Raw genomic sequence first — 16,893 nt, 5'->3', positions numbered from 1 at the left:
AGTGTATTGGGGGAGTGGTTGAGGGGTGTGCGCTGAGGGATGTTTTTGTGTTTTTTTGTTTAAACGTTTCTGGAGGCCAGAGGCAGGCCTTGCACCCTTCCCACCTCTGCACCTGGCAGCCTTCACGTTTGTTCAGGGTTGTTCACCCGACTCCTGTTTGAGCCCATCCACCCCCACCCAACCCCCACCAAAAATCCGACCTGTGAGCAGCGATTTTTAAAGGTCAGTTGCACAGAGCCAGGAAATGTTCCAACTCTGTGCACCCGACCCCAGGACAAAAATCTGGGCCTCTGAGTCTACCCCAATTTTCATTGACTCTGAATGCCCTTTGAAACGGGCCAGTTGTATAAACAAATGTTACTTGAAAGCTCACCATCCCCTAAATAATCAATGTGAAATTGTCAGCACTAGCTACCTCCTGAGAGAAATTTGTTTCTGCAAAATATGACTGATTCCTGTTTTCCACAATTACATCTTGGAGAACAGAATTTAAGACTCTCGCCTCAACACTGACTATGTATTTTTACATTATGTATTTGTGTTCGACAGGAATGACCAAGCTCATGTACAATTCATTAGATCTTTTTTATTGAAAATATAAATATAATTTGTATTTTGAACACGTTAAGACAAACAATGCAAAATAAATCAGGTGTGTATTATATAAATACATTGGCAAGCAGCAAGATATATACATATATAATGATAATGGGACTGTTGACTGTTTAATATAGAGAACATACAAGTAATGTGACTGCTTAAAATCTAATATATGTTGTGTCCCAGATTCCTCCCTTCAGTCTTGCTGATTTTGGATGAAATATAGTGCAGGCAGCACTGCCCATCAGTGCCTTTCCCCATTAGCCATTCTGTACCATGGCTGTTATCAGGTCCATGACTGTGGGGAGGTTGGTTAAGTTAGTCAGAATCAGAGAAAAGCACTCCAGCCCAGCCCGAGGCTGAAATCTGGCCGGGCAATTGCCAAAATACTAACAGTGCTTTTCCCACTTCCTGCCCCAAAACACTGAGACAAACTGTTGTACTGTATTTGCTGATGCACTGAGATGAGCTAATTTGCACTGTGGCCCACTTTCAATTAACCAGACATTGGGTGCGTGCAATGCATACTCCATCCACTCGCACCTCACAAATGATTTGGGGTTCTGGAACAGGAGAAAGATCCCAAAATGCTTATAAGTAAGGCTCTCACCTGATAAAAGTTGGCATCAGCTCAGCACATGTACAGGCTCCAAAGAAAATGCCGACCAGTACATCAGGAGTGGGAAAAGGATGGCAAGTGAGTTTTGGGGCACTGCTGCTCTGTTCTTGGTCAAAAATGGGGACAGAAATCTTGCCCGTCATTTCTCTGCTCCCAAGCTCTCTTTGGATTTTGTCTTCCATTTTGTGGGTTTTGCACAGCCAATGGCTGCATCAAAATCAAGCTAACTAGCACCAGGCCCCTGTTATAAAATTAGCTCAAGTTACGAACAGTGCCTGTAAAAGTAAGTTGGAATTTTATTCCCATCTTCATTAGGAACATAGGATTATGGGTACAGGAGGCAGCCCAATGAGCTCGTTCCATCATTCAACGAGATTGTGGTTAATCTGTAACATTACTCCATGGACCCACCTTTGTCTCCTATCCCTTAATATCTTTGGCAAATAAAAATTTATCAACCTCAGTTTCAAAATTAACAATTGATCTAGCATTAATTTGTGCGAGAGTTCCAAGTTTGTATCGCTTTCATTCTACAAGGAGTCAGTGAACGGAAAATTAATAAATATTGCTGTGCAAGATTTGGTAGGCAGCAAAAAGATAATTCTTTACTAACTGCTATTAGATTTGTCAGCATTCCAGTGACAAACCAAAGTTGTTCCTAAATTATTGTTTTACACTTGATCAGCACAATGTCTAGAAAGCTAGTTTAAAGTCAGTCCAAAGTAGATTGTTGGAAGCAGATATCAGTCTAAAAGCGCTGAGTTTGTTAAACTTTTAATATCCATCATTTGATACCGGGATCTCTGGTTCTTTCCACTTAATATGACAGACGGCTGGCTGAATCCTAATTTATCAAAAGTATTGCAATGTGATTCCCATCACAGAGATGCAGATGGAAAGCAACAGACTGTAGCTGTTGAGTGAAGCAGAATCGTGCACTGGAAAATAAAATGAAATAAAGAAACACATTGTTTATAGTTATCCTCCTGAATTAACCTTTCACAAATGGGCATCTTTCACAAATGCTACTTCATACGGGAGGGCTGCACTTTCATTTTTCAAACAGTCATTTCCTTTAAAACTACATTGTTAAATTTGTCTAGTTGTGCACAATAACATGCTGTTAGCTGGTTTTGGTGCACCATTATGTCTGAATGGAAGTGATTGTGACTCTAGAGTAACCACATTGTTAGTTTTGAGTCTTTTTATATAAAGTATATATATGCATCCTCAAGGACGGCCTAGCTTTCAAAGAAACAGATGTAAAATGCCACTTACATTCCTTAAAGGAAAAGATTCCAAGTCCAGCAGGTGATATTCCCCCTTGAAGTCCAATTCCTAGACTCATAACCTCACCTACTGTGTGTGAGTTAACCCAACGCCGCACTAGTTCATGATTTTCATTTTCTTTAAGAGAATTCAGGTTTATTCCAAGTAGGTCTCGTATGTTTTGAGCAGTGAGTTTCTGAAAGATAAGTTGGTTGTAATGTAACAACAGGATAACGCTCGTTCTTGCTTCCATGTAGTTCTATAATAATATGTCCGAAAGAGCAACACACCATTGAAGCAGTAACATATATAGAAAAAACATAAAAAGACAACACAGAAACAGGTCGATCAATCCAAATTGTTTGTGTTGTCATTTGCAATCTGTGCAAGTAAATAATCTTAATCATGAATTTACCAGCCCTGTTCCCAGATCCCTTCAACCCCATCTCCTATCTACATATTCAATTTGATCTTGAGTCTTCGCATGGTCTCTGTCTCAACCTTTTCAGTCTCTTACATCTGCTAACAACACAACTCAGATGGATTTAACTCCAGCCCTGGTCTGACTCCCTCCCATCAATTGGGGATTGGTGGGAGAGAGATGGTGATGTAATGGTAATGTCAGTAGATTAATAATCCAGAGGCACAGGCTAATACTGTAGGGAGATGGGTTCAAATCACACCATGGCAGCTGGTGGAATTTAAATTCAATTAAATAAATCTGGAATATAAAGCTAGTCTCAATAATGTTTCCCATGGAACCACCCTCTATTGTTATAAAAAAAAATCTGATTCACTAATGTCTTTTTTGTCCTTACCTGGTCTGGCTTACAAGTGACTCCAGATCCACAGTAATGTGGTTGACTCTGAAATGGCTTAGCAAGCCACTCAGTTCAGTTACCAATGGGCAACAAATGCTGGCCTTGCCAGTGATACCCGTATCTCATGAAATAATAAATACAAAGAAAAATCGGAACTGTGAAACTCTAGCTGAATGGTTCTATAAATTGTCTCTTGAAATGGAAATATTGAGAGTGAAATGGTGTTGAACATTAACACAATAAAGCAATAGTGAATCGGCTGTCTGTTGTTGATCCCGCACCATTTCATTTTCATTATGGACATGGACATGGAAATGAACAGCTCAAAATCTATTATGACATCCTTTGCTTAATAACAGGCAAGAAGTCTGAGTCCATACAGTCCGACTTTAAGCTTGCTTCAAATACGAAGAACTTCTTGTTATTCTCTTTTCCTCACAGCTGAGAACATAATGTTCTCCTTGCAGTTTCTAGTCTAGGTAAGCTGTATTAAATATAGCAGTTGTGTGACAATGATGGTAATTAATGCACAATAGATTTGACTGTTTTCGGGCACTGTATCTAATATCTGGGTTCAGACGTATTGCAGTAAAACACTGAATGGCATTGCAATCCTCCATTGATACCTACTTCTACTTCCACTGGATTGAGTCCGCTGAATGTCTGGAAGTCCATGTTGATGTTGCCAGCAGCTAAACTCTGTAAATCAGCTGCTCGTGCACCACCTTTTAGAGAATATAAAAAACTGTCTGTTTAACACAGAAATTGCAATGTTCTGAAAACAAACTGTGTCTTTGAATAACTCTTCAAATAATCATCAAACCAGTTTGTCATATTACTTACCAACATACGGCGTGAGTTGATTAAAATAGGCTTTGGGATCACCAGCTTGATCCTGGAATGCAACTTTAGCGATCCCAAAAATTATGTCTTTCTTTGCCTGAGTACATGTGGCAATATTAAGTGGCTTGGCTTTTCTGTAACAGAATAGTTCTGCTGTTACGTTTTAGTTAATATTAACACTTTTAGGACTTTATATTCTGTGTTGATTGACAAGGTCATCATTTCACTTTGCCTTTATTTAAACAGAAAATCCCTGTTCACAAAGTGGTCCTCGGGATTTCCGTATGTTTGCTGGGTCACTGCTGAGGCAACTAGAATGTTATACACTTAAATAAAACAATAGATTCGCAGAGTGGCTTCAGGGAATCTGACACTCACTTTAGTTCACTGGGAAGGATGGTTCTAAGGTTCTCTTCACTCAGACTACACAATATTGGACTACCAATAGCATCCAATGCAACGGCATTTAGTGGCCCAGATCTCTGCAGGTAATTTGCAAAAATTGTATTGGTCTGAAATGAAAGGAAAAGTTCAGTTTATTAACTTTTGCTCTACACACAGTATAAACTCAATATTTTCAAATTATATATTCATTCCATTCACATTTTTGAACTGCTTTAATAATATGTGAGGGCCTAACTATTGAAATAGGAGAGAACGCAACATTAGCTTGCTGGAAATCCATATCTGTGCCAATAACATGGGCGGAAAGGGATCCTGGAGGCAGATATTAGGAGCTAAGAAAGAATGAGCAAAAGGGCCTCAATGGTAGTAATCTCCAAATTACTCTCGGAGCCACACACTAGTGAGTATAAGTAGAAGGAGATAATAGATGAATATGTGACTGGAGAAATGATGCAAGGAGGATGACTTTAGCTTTCTAGGACTTTGAGAGCTGTTCTAGGGGAGATGGAACCTGTACAGGCCAGACAGGTTGCAGCTCAACAGAGTGTTACCGAATTACCAAATCACTGGAAGCAATAAAGTTCCATCTTATTTCTAGCTCGCTATCTTTCATCACAGCACAAACAGCATTTACTGAGAGGATATAACATAAGATCTTTAAGAAAGACACATGTTAAAGCTTTTTGTCTTGCACTCATCAGGACAATCGCAAGACTAGCAAATGTAAAGGGAGTAGCAATTTATACTTCAAGAAGAGAATGCTGGGTTGGTTGGCAAGCAATCTCATGAAGTACAAGTTGTTGTTCCATTTACATTTCCTGCAAGACAAAAAGCTTCAACATGTGTCTTTTTTCAGTGATTCTCAAGTCCTGTACTACCAAATTACTATCTTTAATGGTCAGAAGCCTGCTGCTAATCCATACCATGTTAATATTTGGGCTATTCTGTATAACAAGTGCAAGAGTATCCGAGTTTGTTATGTTCCATGTGCTGATTTCCTCAGGGCCGTATACCGTAATAATGAATCCCAGCTGTTGTATCTGTTCTTCTGGCAGTCCATTTGTGTAGATCTGTTCCAAAATATATATTCAGTTAGACTAAAGTGCACAAGTTCCAAAAGCTACATTTTCAACATTTCCCTGTAACCCCTGGTTCTCTTGTATGGTTGTGTAATGGGATTTCTCTTTCTTTTGTCATATCTACAAGAGAATTTAATGGTAAAACTTCCCAAGACTGCACGCCACTAAGTGGGGCTTTGTAGTAGATCATTCTCTTAGTGATAATTTGGTGACCCCTTGCCTTGTTCAGTCACTCAATTCAAACCCTTCATTGCTTGTTATTGGTTCTACCTGGAGTATATCAAGGTCAGGAATGTGACAGGTTAAAGTCACTGAAGAGCCAGCCATCCACTTCACCACTGAGAGGGGAAAAGTGACAATGTAGAACCACAGAACCATAGAAAAGTTACAGCACAGAAAGAGGCCATTCAGCCCGTCATGTCTACGCTGCCCAAAAAAAGAAAACTAGCTGCCCGTAAAATCCCGCCTTCCAGCGTCTGACTGTAGCCTTGCAGGTTACAGCACTTTAGCTGCAGATCCAGGTACCTTTTAAAAAAGAGTTGAGGGTTTCTGCCTCCACCACCGAGCCAGGCAACGAATTCCAAACACGCACCACCCTCTAGGTGAAGACGTTTTTCCTCATGACCTTGCTAATCTTCACCTTAAATCTATGCCCCATGGTAATTGACCTCTCCGCTAGGGGAAACAGGACATCCCTGTCTACTCCATCTAGGCCCCTCATAATCGTGTACCCATCAATCAGGTCACCCCTCAACCTCCTCAGTTCCAAGGAAAACAACCCCAGCCGACTCAACATTTCCTCATAGCTGCAATTTTCAAGCCCTAGCAACTTCTTGTAAATCTCCTAGGTGTGTAACTGAATCAAGCAATTCCCACAGCACTAAAACAACATTCTTTAAGGTGCACCAGGATTTTAAAGACAGCATTTATTTGGTGTGCATTGATAATTAACCTTTACAAAATGAGCTGCCAGCATTACATTTGGAACTCACTACCAGAGGGAGTGGTTAAAATGAATAATATAGATGCATCTAAGGGGAAGCTAGACTAGCATTTGAGGGAGAATGGACTAGGGAATAATTTTGATAGATTTAGACAAGGAATATTGAGAGGAAGGCTGGGTGGAGTATGAATATTAGAATGGACTGGTTGGGCCAAATGGGAAAAGCTTATCCTCAGATCTTGCAGACTTACCTCTTCCAGTTTCCTTTTTAGAATAAGAAGCTGGTCTCTGCTAAAAGCTATGTGTCCCAGTTCAGTGAGGTTTGCCTTCAGCACACTATTGTTCAAACATGCATCTAACTGGGCAACAGAATAAAGTGCAGGCAACAATGAATTCTTGGTCATTCCTTGTTCAATAAAGCCCTTGGTACAATCTGTGAACACAAAACACATTTGTACTAGAATCGTGCAGAGGCCAATTTTCCAAAGAATGTAGAATGAAACCAATGTAACATTCAACGTACACCTGAAGTTTACTGGGAATGGAACACTCTGATCCTGAGTTATGTTTACATAGGACACAAAAATGCTTCAGTGTTCACTGCTAATCAGCACTTTGATCACAACATAAGGACACATGAAAATCCTGTGAGAAAAGGCCATTCTGCCCATCACACTCATCCCATTTGGAGTCCATGTATCATTATTTTGTGATGGGCTTGTATCTCTAAATGTAGATCTCAGTACATCTTACTCATTGCATCCAGGAGTGAATGGAGGAAAATCATTATAAACCTTGCAAGGCATCTATAGGAAAGAAATCCAAATAGTGATTGCTATGGCAATTTCTCCCTATCTAAGTTGTGTTGCCTGAAATTTCCTGTCTACTAGCTACAAATTCAGTAGAAATTAATGGAATTTATAATAGGGCAGCTTTAATTGTTTTAAATGACTTAAAGATAATACATTGGATAATTCAATACAAGATTAAATATAGGAGAATGGGTATGAATGGCATTTAACTTTTCCAAACCTCCAAAGGAACTCTATTTACCCACATCATATAATCCTCTTAGAGGCAGACGCCACAAGACCTCCGAGCCTGAAGCTCCAGGTTCAAATCCCACTCCAGGACTTGATTCCTAAGGAAGGTGCTTTCATAATGTGGCCAGATGAGTTGATTGTCAACCTACAAACCCTTCCAACATGCCAATGGGAGGTGGTAAGAGAGGAGGGACTCCTGATCAATCATGCTTGACATGGAGTGGTGCCCATCAAGCTATAGCCTCTGGTTTCAGGCCAGAGACCTGTACCAGGGAAAACAAGCTATGGAAACAGACATAAGCAATTGCTTTGTCTGTCTCGTGTGTCTCTAGATGTGTGAAGTCGTCTTTGTCTAAATTCTGTCACATTATTGATACTAAATATCACAAAAAGAGGCACAATGGGATTGTTTCACATCACTGGAACTGTTTTTAAAAGTTACACAACTCTTTTCTGTGCTTTCGGAGGCAAAGAATTGACATGCTTTAATGTTCTGTTAGATGCTGTCTTAAACAGAGAGAGATGGGGTGAAGGCTGTCTCTATATCATTTGACGAAAGGCCATAGTCTGTTGGCAGAGTGCAACACTGCCTGATTTGTAGAGCTGCCTAGCTCTTATTCAGTGCTTCAATTGAGGAGACACAGAAGTGTGGAGCAGCGATATTGTAGCTAAGGGTTAATGTCTACTGAACTGCTCAAGGGGTGTTCATAACTTTCATGAAGTTTAAAGACCCTCATTTGCATATGCAGTCTGGTTTCTAACACCAAAAACTTGCATTTAGATAGCACCTTTACCATAGGAAATGTCCCAAGGCACAGGGGTGTTATCCAAGGAAGTTTGACATTGTGTCACCTAAGGTGATAGGGAAGATGACCTAAAGTTTGGTCATAGAGGTGGGTTATAAAGGCTATCTTAAAGGAGAAAAGAGATAGCGAGGCAGAGAAATTTAGGGAGGAAATTCCAAAACTTAGGGCCTTGGTAGCTGAAGGCATGATTGCCCATGGTGGAGGGATTGAAACTGGGAATGCTGAAGATGCCATAATTCGGGGTGCACAGATCACTCAGAGGGTTGTAGGCTAGAGGAGACTACAGAGATCGGGAGGGGTGAGGCTATTGAGGGATTTGAAAATAAGGAAAAGGGTTTTAAAATGGAGGCAGAACCCAACCTTGACTACGTATGGTCAGTGAGCACAAGGTTGATGCATGAACAGGACCTGGTGCAAATTAGGATATGAGCAGCAGAGTTTTGGATGAGCATATGGTGAGTGGAAGATGGGATGCTGACCAGAAGTGGATTGAAATGGTCAAGTCAACAGAAAATAAAAGGCATGGATGAGGGTTTCAACAGCCGATGAGCTGTTGCAGGGACAGAGTCAGGCAATGTAACAGAGTTAGAAGTCTACATCAATAAATACTTTGCCTCGTTGCTCATTACTTACCAGCGGCACGTCTCACTCTTCTTTTAGTTAACATCTGTCTGAGTCTTTGTGAGCCTTTCTCACCAAGAGCCTGTCGAGGGTCAGATAATACACTAATTCTTTTATTTATTTACATCATACAGTTTAAACAAATAATTAACTAAATGGCCATACAGCTCAATGTAAATGCTTATTGACTGAGTTACACACAAGTGGGCATGTGGCTTGAAATGTCTTTGCTATTATTTGATGGTTCCTGCTGTTTTTTTAAACATTATATCATTATTCATGTACAGGGACACAGGGGCCACTTTCTCAGGTTCTTTCACCGCCCTGTGCTGCACTTATCAAATTGCCCATTAATTATTATATAATAAGTTTAATCAGACTGATTGGAATTGCTATGAACTTTTTAATTTATCACTGAATTATATTTACAATTGAACCATGATATGCAAAAGATGTCAAATTTCTCTTACCCACTGAGCATTCAAAATGGTCAGAAAGAGACCTAAAGGAAAATACCAGAATGATCTGTTAAAAACAAGTCCTAGAAATCATTTGTTAATCAAAATGCACACACATGCCTCAATACAGTGCCTGAGTTGGAACAAGCCAAAGGGGAAAAGACACTGAATCAGGTCCTCTAATCCTACACACTGACAATGGAACATTGAGCACCACCGATGATGGAGAAGGTCACCTTGTGGATGAACCTCCTACTAACGGAGAGCTATTTAGTAAAAGAAGTATCTGGTATTAGGATATGGGCAGCAGAGTTTCGGATGAGCATATGGTGGGTGGAAGATGGGAGGCTAACAAGAAGTGTATTGAAATCTGGCGGGTGCTATTGCACTGCTCAGAGTGAATCAGTTGAAGACAATACAAAGCCATGTAAATGCTTCAGCAACCTCAAGTGCAAGACATTGGAGGCATGACACCACTTTATATTTAGTACATTCATTCTCCAAAATTTTCCACTGATGTATTTTGTAACAGTCACAAGTGAAAGAATCTTGCACCAGTGAACTCTTCAGTATGTTCAAGAAATCTGAGGTATCGAATTCCACAAATTAAATTGTTCTGATGACAGTTTTGAATTACAATGCTTTTAATTATACCGAGTGCTAAGCATAGGATTTGTTCAGGCAGTTGAAAAGCAAATATAAAAATACTGCCAGGAATAAGGACTCATTCCGGCTGCTGAGAAGACCCTTTTCTATCAGGGCTCTTGGTCTGTCCAGCAGTTGTACATTTGGCCTGTAGGCGGCTGCAAAATGTCCTCAACTCGGGGAAGCTGGTACCACAAGTGCAATCATTGCTTTTACTTCACTGGCTTTTCCCATTTGTAACCTGCATTCGGCTACAGATAGTTTCTGGAGTTAAATAACAACAATTATGAGGATTGACTTACCAATGATGATGAGTGTTATGAGCTTCACTGAAAAGCTGCAATTGGCTAAGGCTGCGTTCGCCATCATTGGTGGTGAAATATGAAACTTTACAAACCAGAAACAGCTTAAACGTATCTGTAAAGAAGGAACAAGGATCATGATTAGCATACTGACCAGTGAGATCAATGTCCTTGTTTTTCACGGACCAATAAAACATTACTGAGAAGCAAGTGGACCTCAGCTGCACTGCAGCATATTCTGTTTCCTCTTATTGTACCCCAAGGCCACAAGAAAAGGTGCTGTCAATCATGAGCTTTGTTGATTCAGCTTTTTTTAACTTTGTAAATTGAGCGGGTATCTCCTGATTCCTTCATTGAATAATTTTCTTACACAAAGATCCGTTTAAAGTTGACAATCATAATGTGATCCATTGCTTCTACCTGCCATCGCTCCCCAGTGGTTTTAACACTCACTAGGTCAGGATAATTTGACATGGACTGAACCAGTTATTCAGTTTTATTAAGAGGGATTTGAGGCTGTTTACAGTTCAATTCAAGAAGAAAGCCTGCAAATGTGAGATATAAATTAAAAGGAAACTACCTGAACTGTACAGCAGGGCAGTCAACATCTATGAGGAGATGATCTTAAAATAAACTTTTCAATTGAGCTTTTGACAGTGAAAGGTGGATAAACACCCTGGAGCTTTGGGAAACTCCCTAGGCTCCCTCGACAGCACCTTCCAAACTCGTGACCTCTGTCATCTAGAAGAACAAGGACAGCAGATAAATGGGAACACTACCACCTGGAAGTTCCCCTCCAAGTCGTTTACCATCCTGACTTGGAAATATATCGCCGTTCCTTCACTGTCACTGGGTCAAAATCCTGGAACTCCCTTCCTAACAGCACTGTGGATGTACCTACACCACATGGACTGCAGCGGTTCAAGAAGGCAGCTCACCACCACCTTCTCAAGGGCAATTAGGATGGGCAATAAATACTGGTCCAGCCAGCAATGCCCACATCTCAATAAAGAACAAAAGAAACTTTTACATGGGAGGTTTACATCTTTGCTGCTTTACACATTAAGCAACTTCTGAAACAAGTGCAAGAAGGAAATCTGGCGTTCAGCTACCTAGCAAATTATTCCCTCTGTACCCTGCCAAATAAAATGCCTAATGCCCAGGCTGGAAAGTCGAACATAATCGGACTCTGGTCAGACAAGGCAGATATATGTGCTTTTTTTTTCATTTGTTCATGAGATGTGGGCGTCGCTGGTTAGGCCAGCATTTATTGCCCATCCCTAGTTGCTCTCAAGAAGGTGGTGGTGAGCTGCCTTCTTGAACCGCTGCAACCCATCTGGTGTAGGTACATCCACAGTGCTGTTAGGGAGGGAGTTCCAGGATTTTGACCCAGTGACAGTGAAGGAACATATATATATATATAGCGATATATTTCCAAGTCAGGATGGTGAGTGACTTGGAGGGGAACTCCCCGGTGGTGGTGTTCCCATCTATCTGCTCCCCTTGCCCTTCTAGATGGAAGTGGAAGGTGCTGGCTAAGGAGGCACATAAAGGTGCATGTAGACTACCTGAAAAGTTTCAGTGGGTAAAATTGGCCTATGCCAGTGTGACAAACAGGCTCAAAAGTCAATCAGAAGCCAATTTTTTTTCACTGTGCTTGTTCTCCTTTTCACTGAAGTTCACAGAATTCAAATTATTTTTGAAGACCCGTTTCCTTGTCTCATGGCCACATTAATGTGGATTGAAATTAAAAACCTTGGCAATATTTTCCAAGCCAATGGAAAATAAAAAGCTGTTGTGCTAAAAACATCAGCAACGATTCACTACAAACCTATTTCACTCTGCTGGCATAGACCAATTTCACCCACTCACAGTTTGGCTTCGCAAGCCTTCTTAAAGCCTGCCTGAAACTGAAATAATATTGCACCGTGAGAATCAATATAATGTGAACATTTCTCTATTCATCTGGAAACATTTTCTCAAAGTAAATTCTGTATTTATCATTTGCATTCAGAATTGTTAATCGTATAAAGATAGACTAAATCAAATCCTGAAAACCTACCTCCGGTCTTGTGTGAAAGCTGCTCAGCACTAGTGAATGAATGAATGAGTCACTGAGAACTTATAGCTGTAGATATCCTCCTACAGCTACTCTTTATACTCAAAACCAGGTGTGGCTCCTACGTCTTTACTAACGTAATCTGCACTCTCAAGGACTCATCATCAGCAATGCAGACATTGACATCTAAAGGGATAGCTCATGTTTTGAAGCTATTTGGTATATTTAGCACCAAGAGTTTTTTTTTAATTCATTTGTGGAATGTGGGCGTCACTGGCTAGGCCAGCATTTATTTCCCATCCCTAGTTGCCCTTGTTCAGAGGGCATTTAAGACCCAACCACATTGCTGTTGGTCTGGAGTCACATGTAGGCCAGACCAGCTAAGGATGACAGACTTCCTTCCCTATAGGAAGGAAATTAGTGAACCAGATGGGTTTTCACAACAATCAATTAGAGATTTTTTTTATTGAATTCAAATTCCACCAACTGCCATGGTGGGATTCAACCCCAGGTCTCCGGTGCATTACCCTGGGTCTCTGGGTTACTAGTCCGGCGACAATACCACTACACCATCGCCTCCCCCCTCAATTCAAAGAATGTAAATATATGGTTTTATTTAGTGTGTAATTTCACCTTTAAGAATAATACTTGTTAGACAAGATCATATGATCTGTAGTAACCAATAGGAGAGTAGTGTGGGCTACCTCAGCAGTCAATGTAGAGAGAGTTGGAGTTAAAAACACACTTTTTAATCATTCATGGGATGTGGGCATTGCTGGCTAGGCCAGCATTTATTGCCCATCCCTAATTACCCTTGTTCAGAGGGCATTTTAAGAGCCAACCACATTGCTGTGGGTCTGGAGTCATGTAGGCCAGACCAGGTAAGGACAGCAGATCTCCTTCCCTAAAGGACATTAGTGTAGTGGCTGCTGAGTACATTGTAAATAAAAATGTTTCCACCCAAGAAGTGTCTGCAGATCAACTCTATCACTAATTGTACAACTCAGCCACCCTATAACAAACTGGCAATGAGGATAAAACTGGATTGAACAGAAGAAATCAAGTTAGAAAGAAATCGGCACTATACCTTGCCCGGTGGTTGAAAGTAGTAAGAACTGAAGAAGTTATCCCCTTTCAAAATATCACAATTTGGGAGAATTGATCCTTTTGAACCTGCCACAGATAATTGATCACAATACATAGAATGCCTCACATTCTTTTCTCGAGTGAACGAGATTATGGGGGAACGGAGGAGGCGAGCGATCCTCTTGAGTACTTGGAACAAAACCTACAGTCTGATTCGAAGTTTGACGGCACTCAGTGCCCCAGATTCGAAGAATTTCAATGAATTGGTGGACCTCATAAAGGATCACTTTCAACCCAAGCCCTCGGTCACAATGTTGAGGTTCAGGTTTAATTCACAAAATAGAGCCCTGGGTGCGACAGTTGCATGCTACGTGGCAAATTTGAAGCAGCTGATGGAACATTGAGTTCGGTACGACTCTGAACGACATGTTCAGGGATCATTTAGCCTGTGGTGTGAAAGAGGACTCTATCCAGGAAAGATTATTGTCCAAAGTGAATCTGGATTTCAAGAAGGTGCTAGAGATAGCACTGGCCATGGAAAGCGCGGTAAGAAATTCAAAAGCAATACAGGGTGCACAAAATGGTGTCGTCCTTCACATCGGGTGGGAAACCTCAGCCGAAAGTGGCGCAAAAAAGCGAGACTCTGCCGAGAAGCGGGAAACGGCCCCCGCTAGCCGAAGAATGAAGAAAAATAACTTAGTAGCGAAATCAAAGAATGATTTTAGTAGAGGTGGAAACAAGCAGTCTTTGAGCAATTTGGCAGTTTAAAAAAATCGAATGCTACTATTGTCACAGAAAAGGACATAAGATGAGGCAGTGCAAGGAAAGATTCAAGCAGTCTTGTAAACAAAAGAAGAAGCCCAATGAAATCTACATAGAAGAGCCTGAAATAAGAAATGCTGACATTTACTCATTGTTTAATCTGAAAGTTGGAAAGACAGAACCAATATTTGTCACAGTGAAAGTAGATGGCAGACCTGTTAGAATGGAAGTGGACACGGGAGCTTCCAGTACAGTAATCGGGGAACATACCTTCAGATATCTGAATAATGGGGAACATCAATTAAGTTTAGAAGAAACAGCCGCCAAGCTGGTGAAGAAATTCAAGTAAAAGGCATAAGCAGAGTAATTGTCCATTATGGAAACCAATCAGCAAAGCTACGCTTGATGGTGGTAGCAAGTGGAGGGCCAAGCCTCCTGGGGCGAAATTGGTTAAAGGAGATTACATTAGAATGGTCTGAAATTTTCCAATTGAGAGTAAGTAGGCTACCAGATCTACTTAGAAAGTACGTGACCGTCTTTAAGGACGAACTGGGGAAAATCCAGGGCCTGCAGGCCAAGATCCAAAAGCAAGGCCAAGATCCAAAAGCAAGCCCTCGCTGCATGAAGGCGAGACCAGTGCCATATGCCCTGCGAGAAAAAGTCGACATTGAACTGAACAGGCTAGAGAAACTGGGCATTATACAAGCTGTTCAGTTCTCAGAATGGGCAGCTCCTATAGACCCCGCCCTTAAACCCGACCAAAGCACTCAAATTTGTGGAGACTACAAACTGATAGTTAATGAAGTAGCTAAGCTAGACAGGCACCCCATTCCAAAAATCAAAGACCTGTATGCCAAGCTGGCAGGAGTGACAACATACACAAAGCTTGACATGAGTCATGCTTATTAACAACTAGGGTTGGATAATGCCTCCTGGGAACTTGTCACAATTAATACCCACAAAGGCTTGTACCAATTTACACGATTGCCTTTCGGTATCTCCTCCACTTGTGTCATCTATCAGAGAACAATGGAAAGCTTACTGCAGGGACTGCCCTAGGTTGTAGTCTATTTAGACAATGTATTGGTGACAGGATTCACTGAAAAAGAGCATTTTGCAAACTTAGAAGAAGTCTCAAAATGTTTCTTGCAGGCTGGAGTGTGTTTAAAAAAAAAAGAAAAGTGCAAGTTCCAAGCGAGGGGAAATAATCTATTTGGGCTACCAGGTAGATTCACAGGGCCTCTATCTGGTTAAGGAGAAAGTAAGAGCCATTAGAGAGGCACCTGCGCCAAATAACTCAGAGCTCAAACCATTCCTAGGAATGATCAATTATTATGGGTGGTTCTTACCCAATTTGTCTACAGTGCTGCCCCCCACCCCCCCCCCCCCCCACCCCCACCTCCCCCTGCATTCTCTACTCAAAAAGAACCAACATTGGTCTTGGGAGGCGCCCCAGAAAGAAGCTTTCATAAATGTGAAGCAATTGTTGCACTCGTCCAATCCATTAGTGCATTATGACCAGTCAAAAGAATTGGTGCTGACATGTGAGGCATCTCCCTCGCGGTGCTCCCTCATTGAATGGACAACGGCACGGAATGGCAAATAGGTTACGTATCAGCAATGCTCACCACAGCAGAAAAGGGATACTCGCAGATAGAAAAAAAGTCCTGTCCATCATCTTTAGTGACAAGAAATTTCACCAGTACATACACAGCTGCCATTTTACAATCATTTCAGACAACAAACCATTGTTAGGTTTACTTAATGAGGACAAGGCTATGCCACCCATAACCTCAGCAAGAATACAATGATGGGCTTTAATTCTGGCAGCATTCAAGTACACTTTCGTAGGCCTATCAATCAAATCGCAAACGCCGATGCCCTTAGTCATTTGCCTTTACAAGAAAATGATGAGCACATCCCGGTTCCACAGGAACTTGTTTCACTGTTGAATTTTTTTAGGCTCCTTGTCAGTATGCACTCGACAGATCAGAGACTGGACAAGTCGGAACCCAGTCCTATTTCAAGTATGAGAACAAGTGCTACGTGGTCACAGGAGCCCGTATCTGATGAAATGAAACCATACTTCAACAGGAGACATTGGCATCTTATTGTGGGGAGCATGAGTAATAGTTCCTCCAAAGGGAAGGGAGCCACTTTTAATTGAACTACATGGTGCCCATCCAGGAATTTCCGGAATGAAGACCATAGCATGCAGCTATCTATGGTGGCCTGGGGTGGATGGTGAAATAGAGTGTTTAGTAAAACGTTGTGCAATGTCAGCAACTGCAAAAGTTGTCAGTGACAGCTCCGTTACACCCATGGGAGTGGCCAGGTAGACCCTGGATACAGTTACACATTGACTATATTGGAACTTTCCTGGGAACAATGTTTCTGCTCATTGTCGATGCCCATTCAAAATGGTTGGACATGTCTGAGGTGAAGTCACAAATGTCGGCCGCTACAGTTGAGAAACTACGTCAAAGTTTTGCCATTCACGGACTACAGTTCAGAATAGTCGTTCCCGATAAT

At 41.3% G+C, this 16,893-nt stretch overlaps 1 protein-coding gene across 1 annotated transcript; it reads right to left on the bottom strand.

Annotated features, from left to right (window-relative positions):
• Positions 1-566: 566 nt before the first annotated feature.
• Positions 567-12,584, bottom strand: LOC144690794 (mesothelin-like protein). The gene is made up of 11 exons (XM_078558611.1): positions 12,517-12,584; positions 10,455-10,569; positions 9,520-9,551; positions 9,062-9,131; positions 6,831-7,012; positions 5,481-5,627; positions 4,531-4,664; positions 4,153-4,286; positions 3,940-4,034; positions 2,498-2,684; positions 567-2,157 (listed from the first exon to the last, which is right to left on the bottom strand). The coding sequence occupies exons 2-11, from the start codon at positions 10,519-10,521 to the stop codon at positions 2,072-2,074; spliced, it is 1,134 nt and encodes a 377-aa protein (XP_078414737.1). The 5' UTR covers positions 10,522-10,569; positions 12,517-12,584; the 3' UTR covers positions 567-2,071.
• Positions 12,585-16,893: the final 4,309 nt, after the last annotated feature.

The sequence above is a fragment of the Cetorhinus maximus genome, chromosome 15, assembly GCF_964194155.1.
Source record: "Cetorhinus maximus chromosome 15, sCetMax3.hap1.1, whole genome shotgun sequence".
Classification (NCBI taxonomy): Eukaryota; Metazoa; Chordata; class Chondrichthyes; order Lamniformes; family Cetorhinidae; genus Cetorhinus; species Cetorhinus maximus.
Note: the sequence above shows the minus strand (reverse complement) of the source record. Positions and strands in the feature narration are given on the sequence as shown.

What these genes read in the sequence shown, in the direction of transcription:
- LOC144690794 (XM_078558611.1), bottom strand. Translation starts at nt 10,521, where the DNA reads ATGATGGCGAACGCAGCCTTAGCCAATTGCAGCTTTTCAGTGAAGCTC. An exon ending in ATCCTTCCCAGTGAACTAAA is followed by an intron (nt 4,287 to 4,530) that starts GTGAGTGTCAGA and finishes ATTCTGTTACAG; the next exon opens with AAAAGCCAAGCCACTTAATA. An exon ending in TCAACTCACGCCGTATGTTG is followed by an intron (nt 4,035 to 4,152) that starts GTAAGTAATATG and finishes ATTCTCTAAAAG; the next exon opens with GTGGTGCACGAGCAGCTGAT.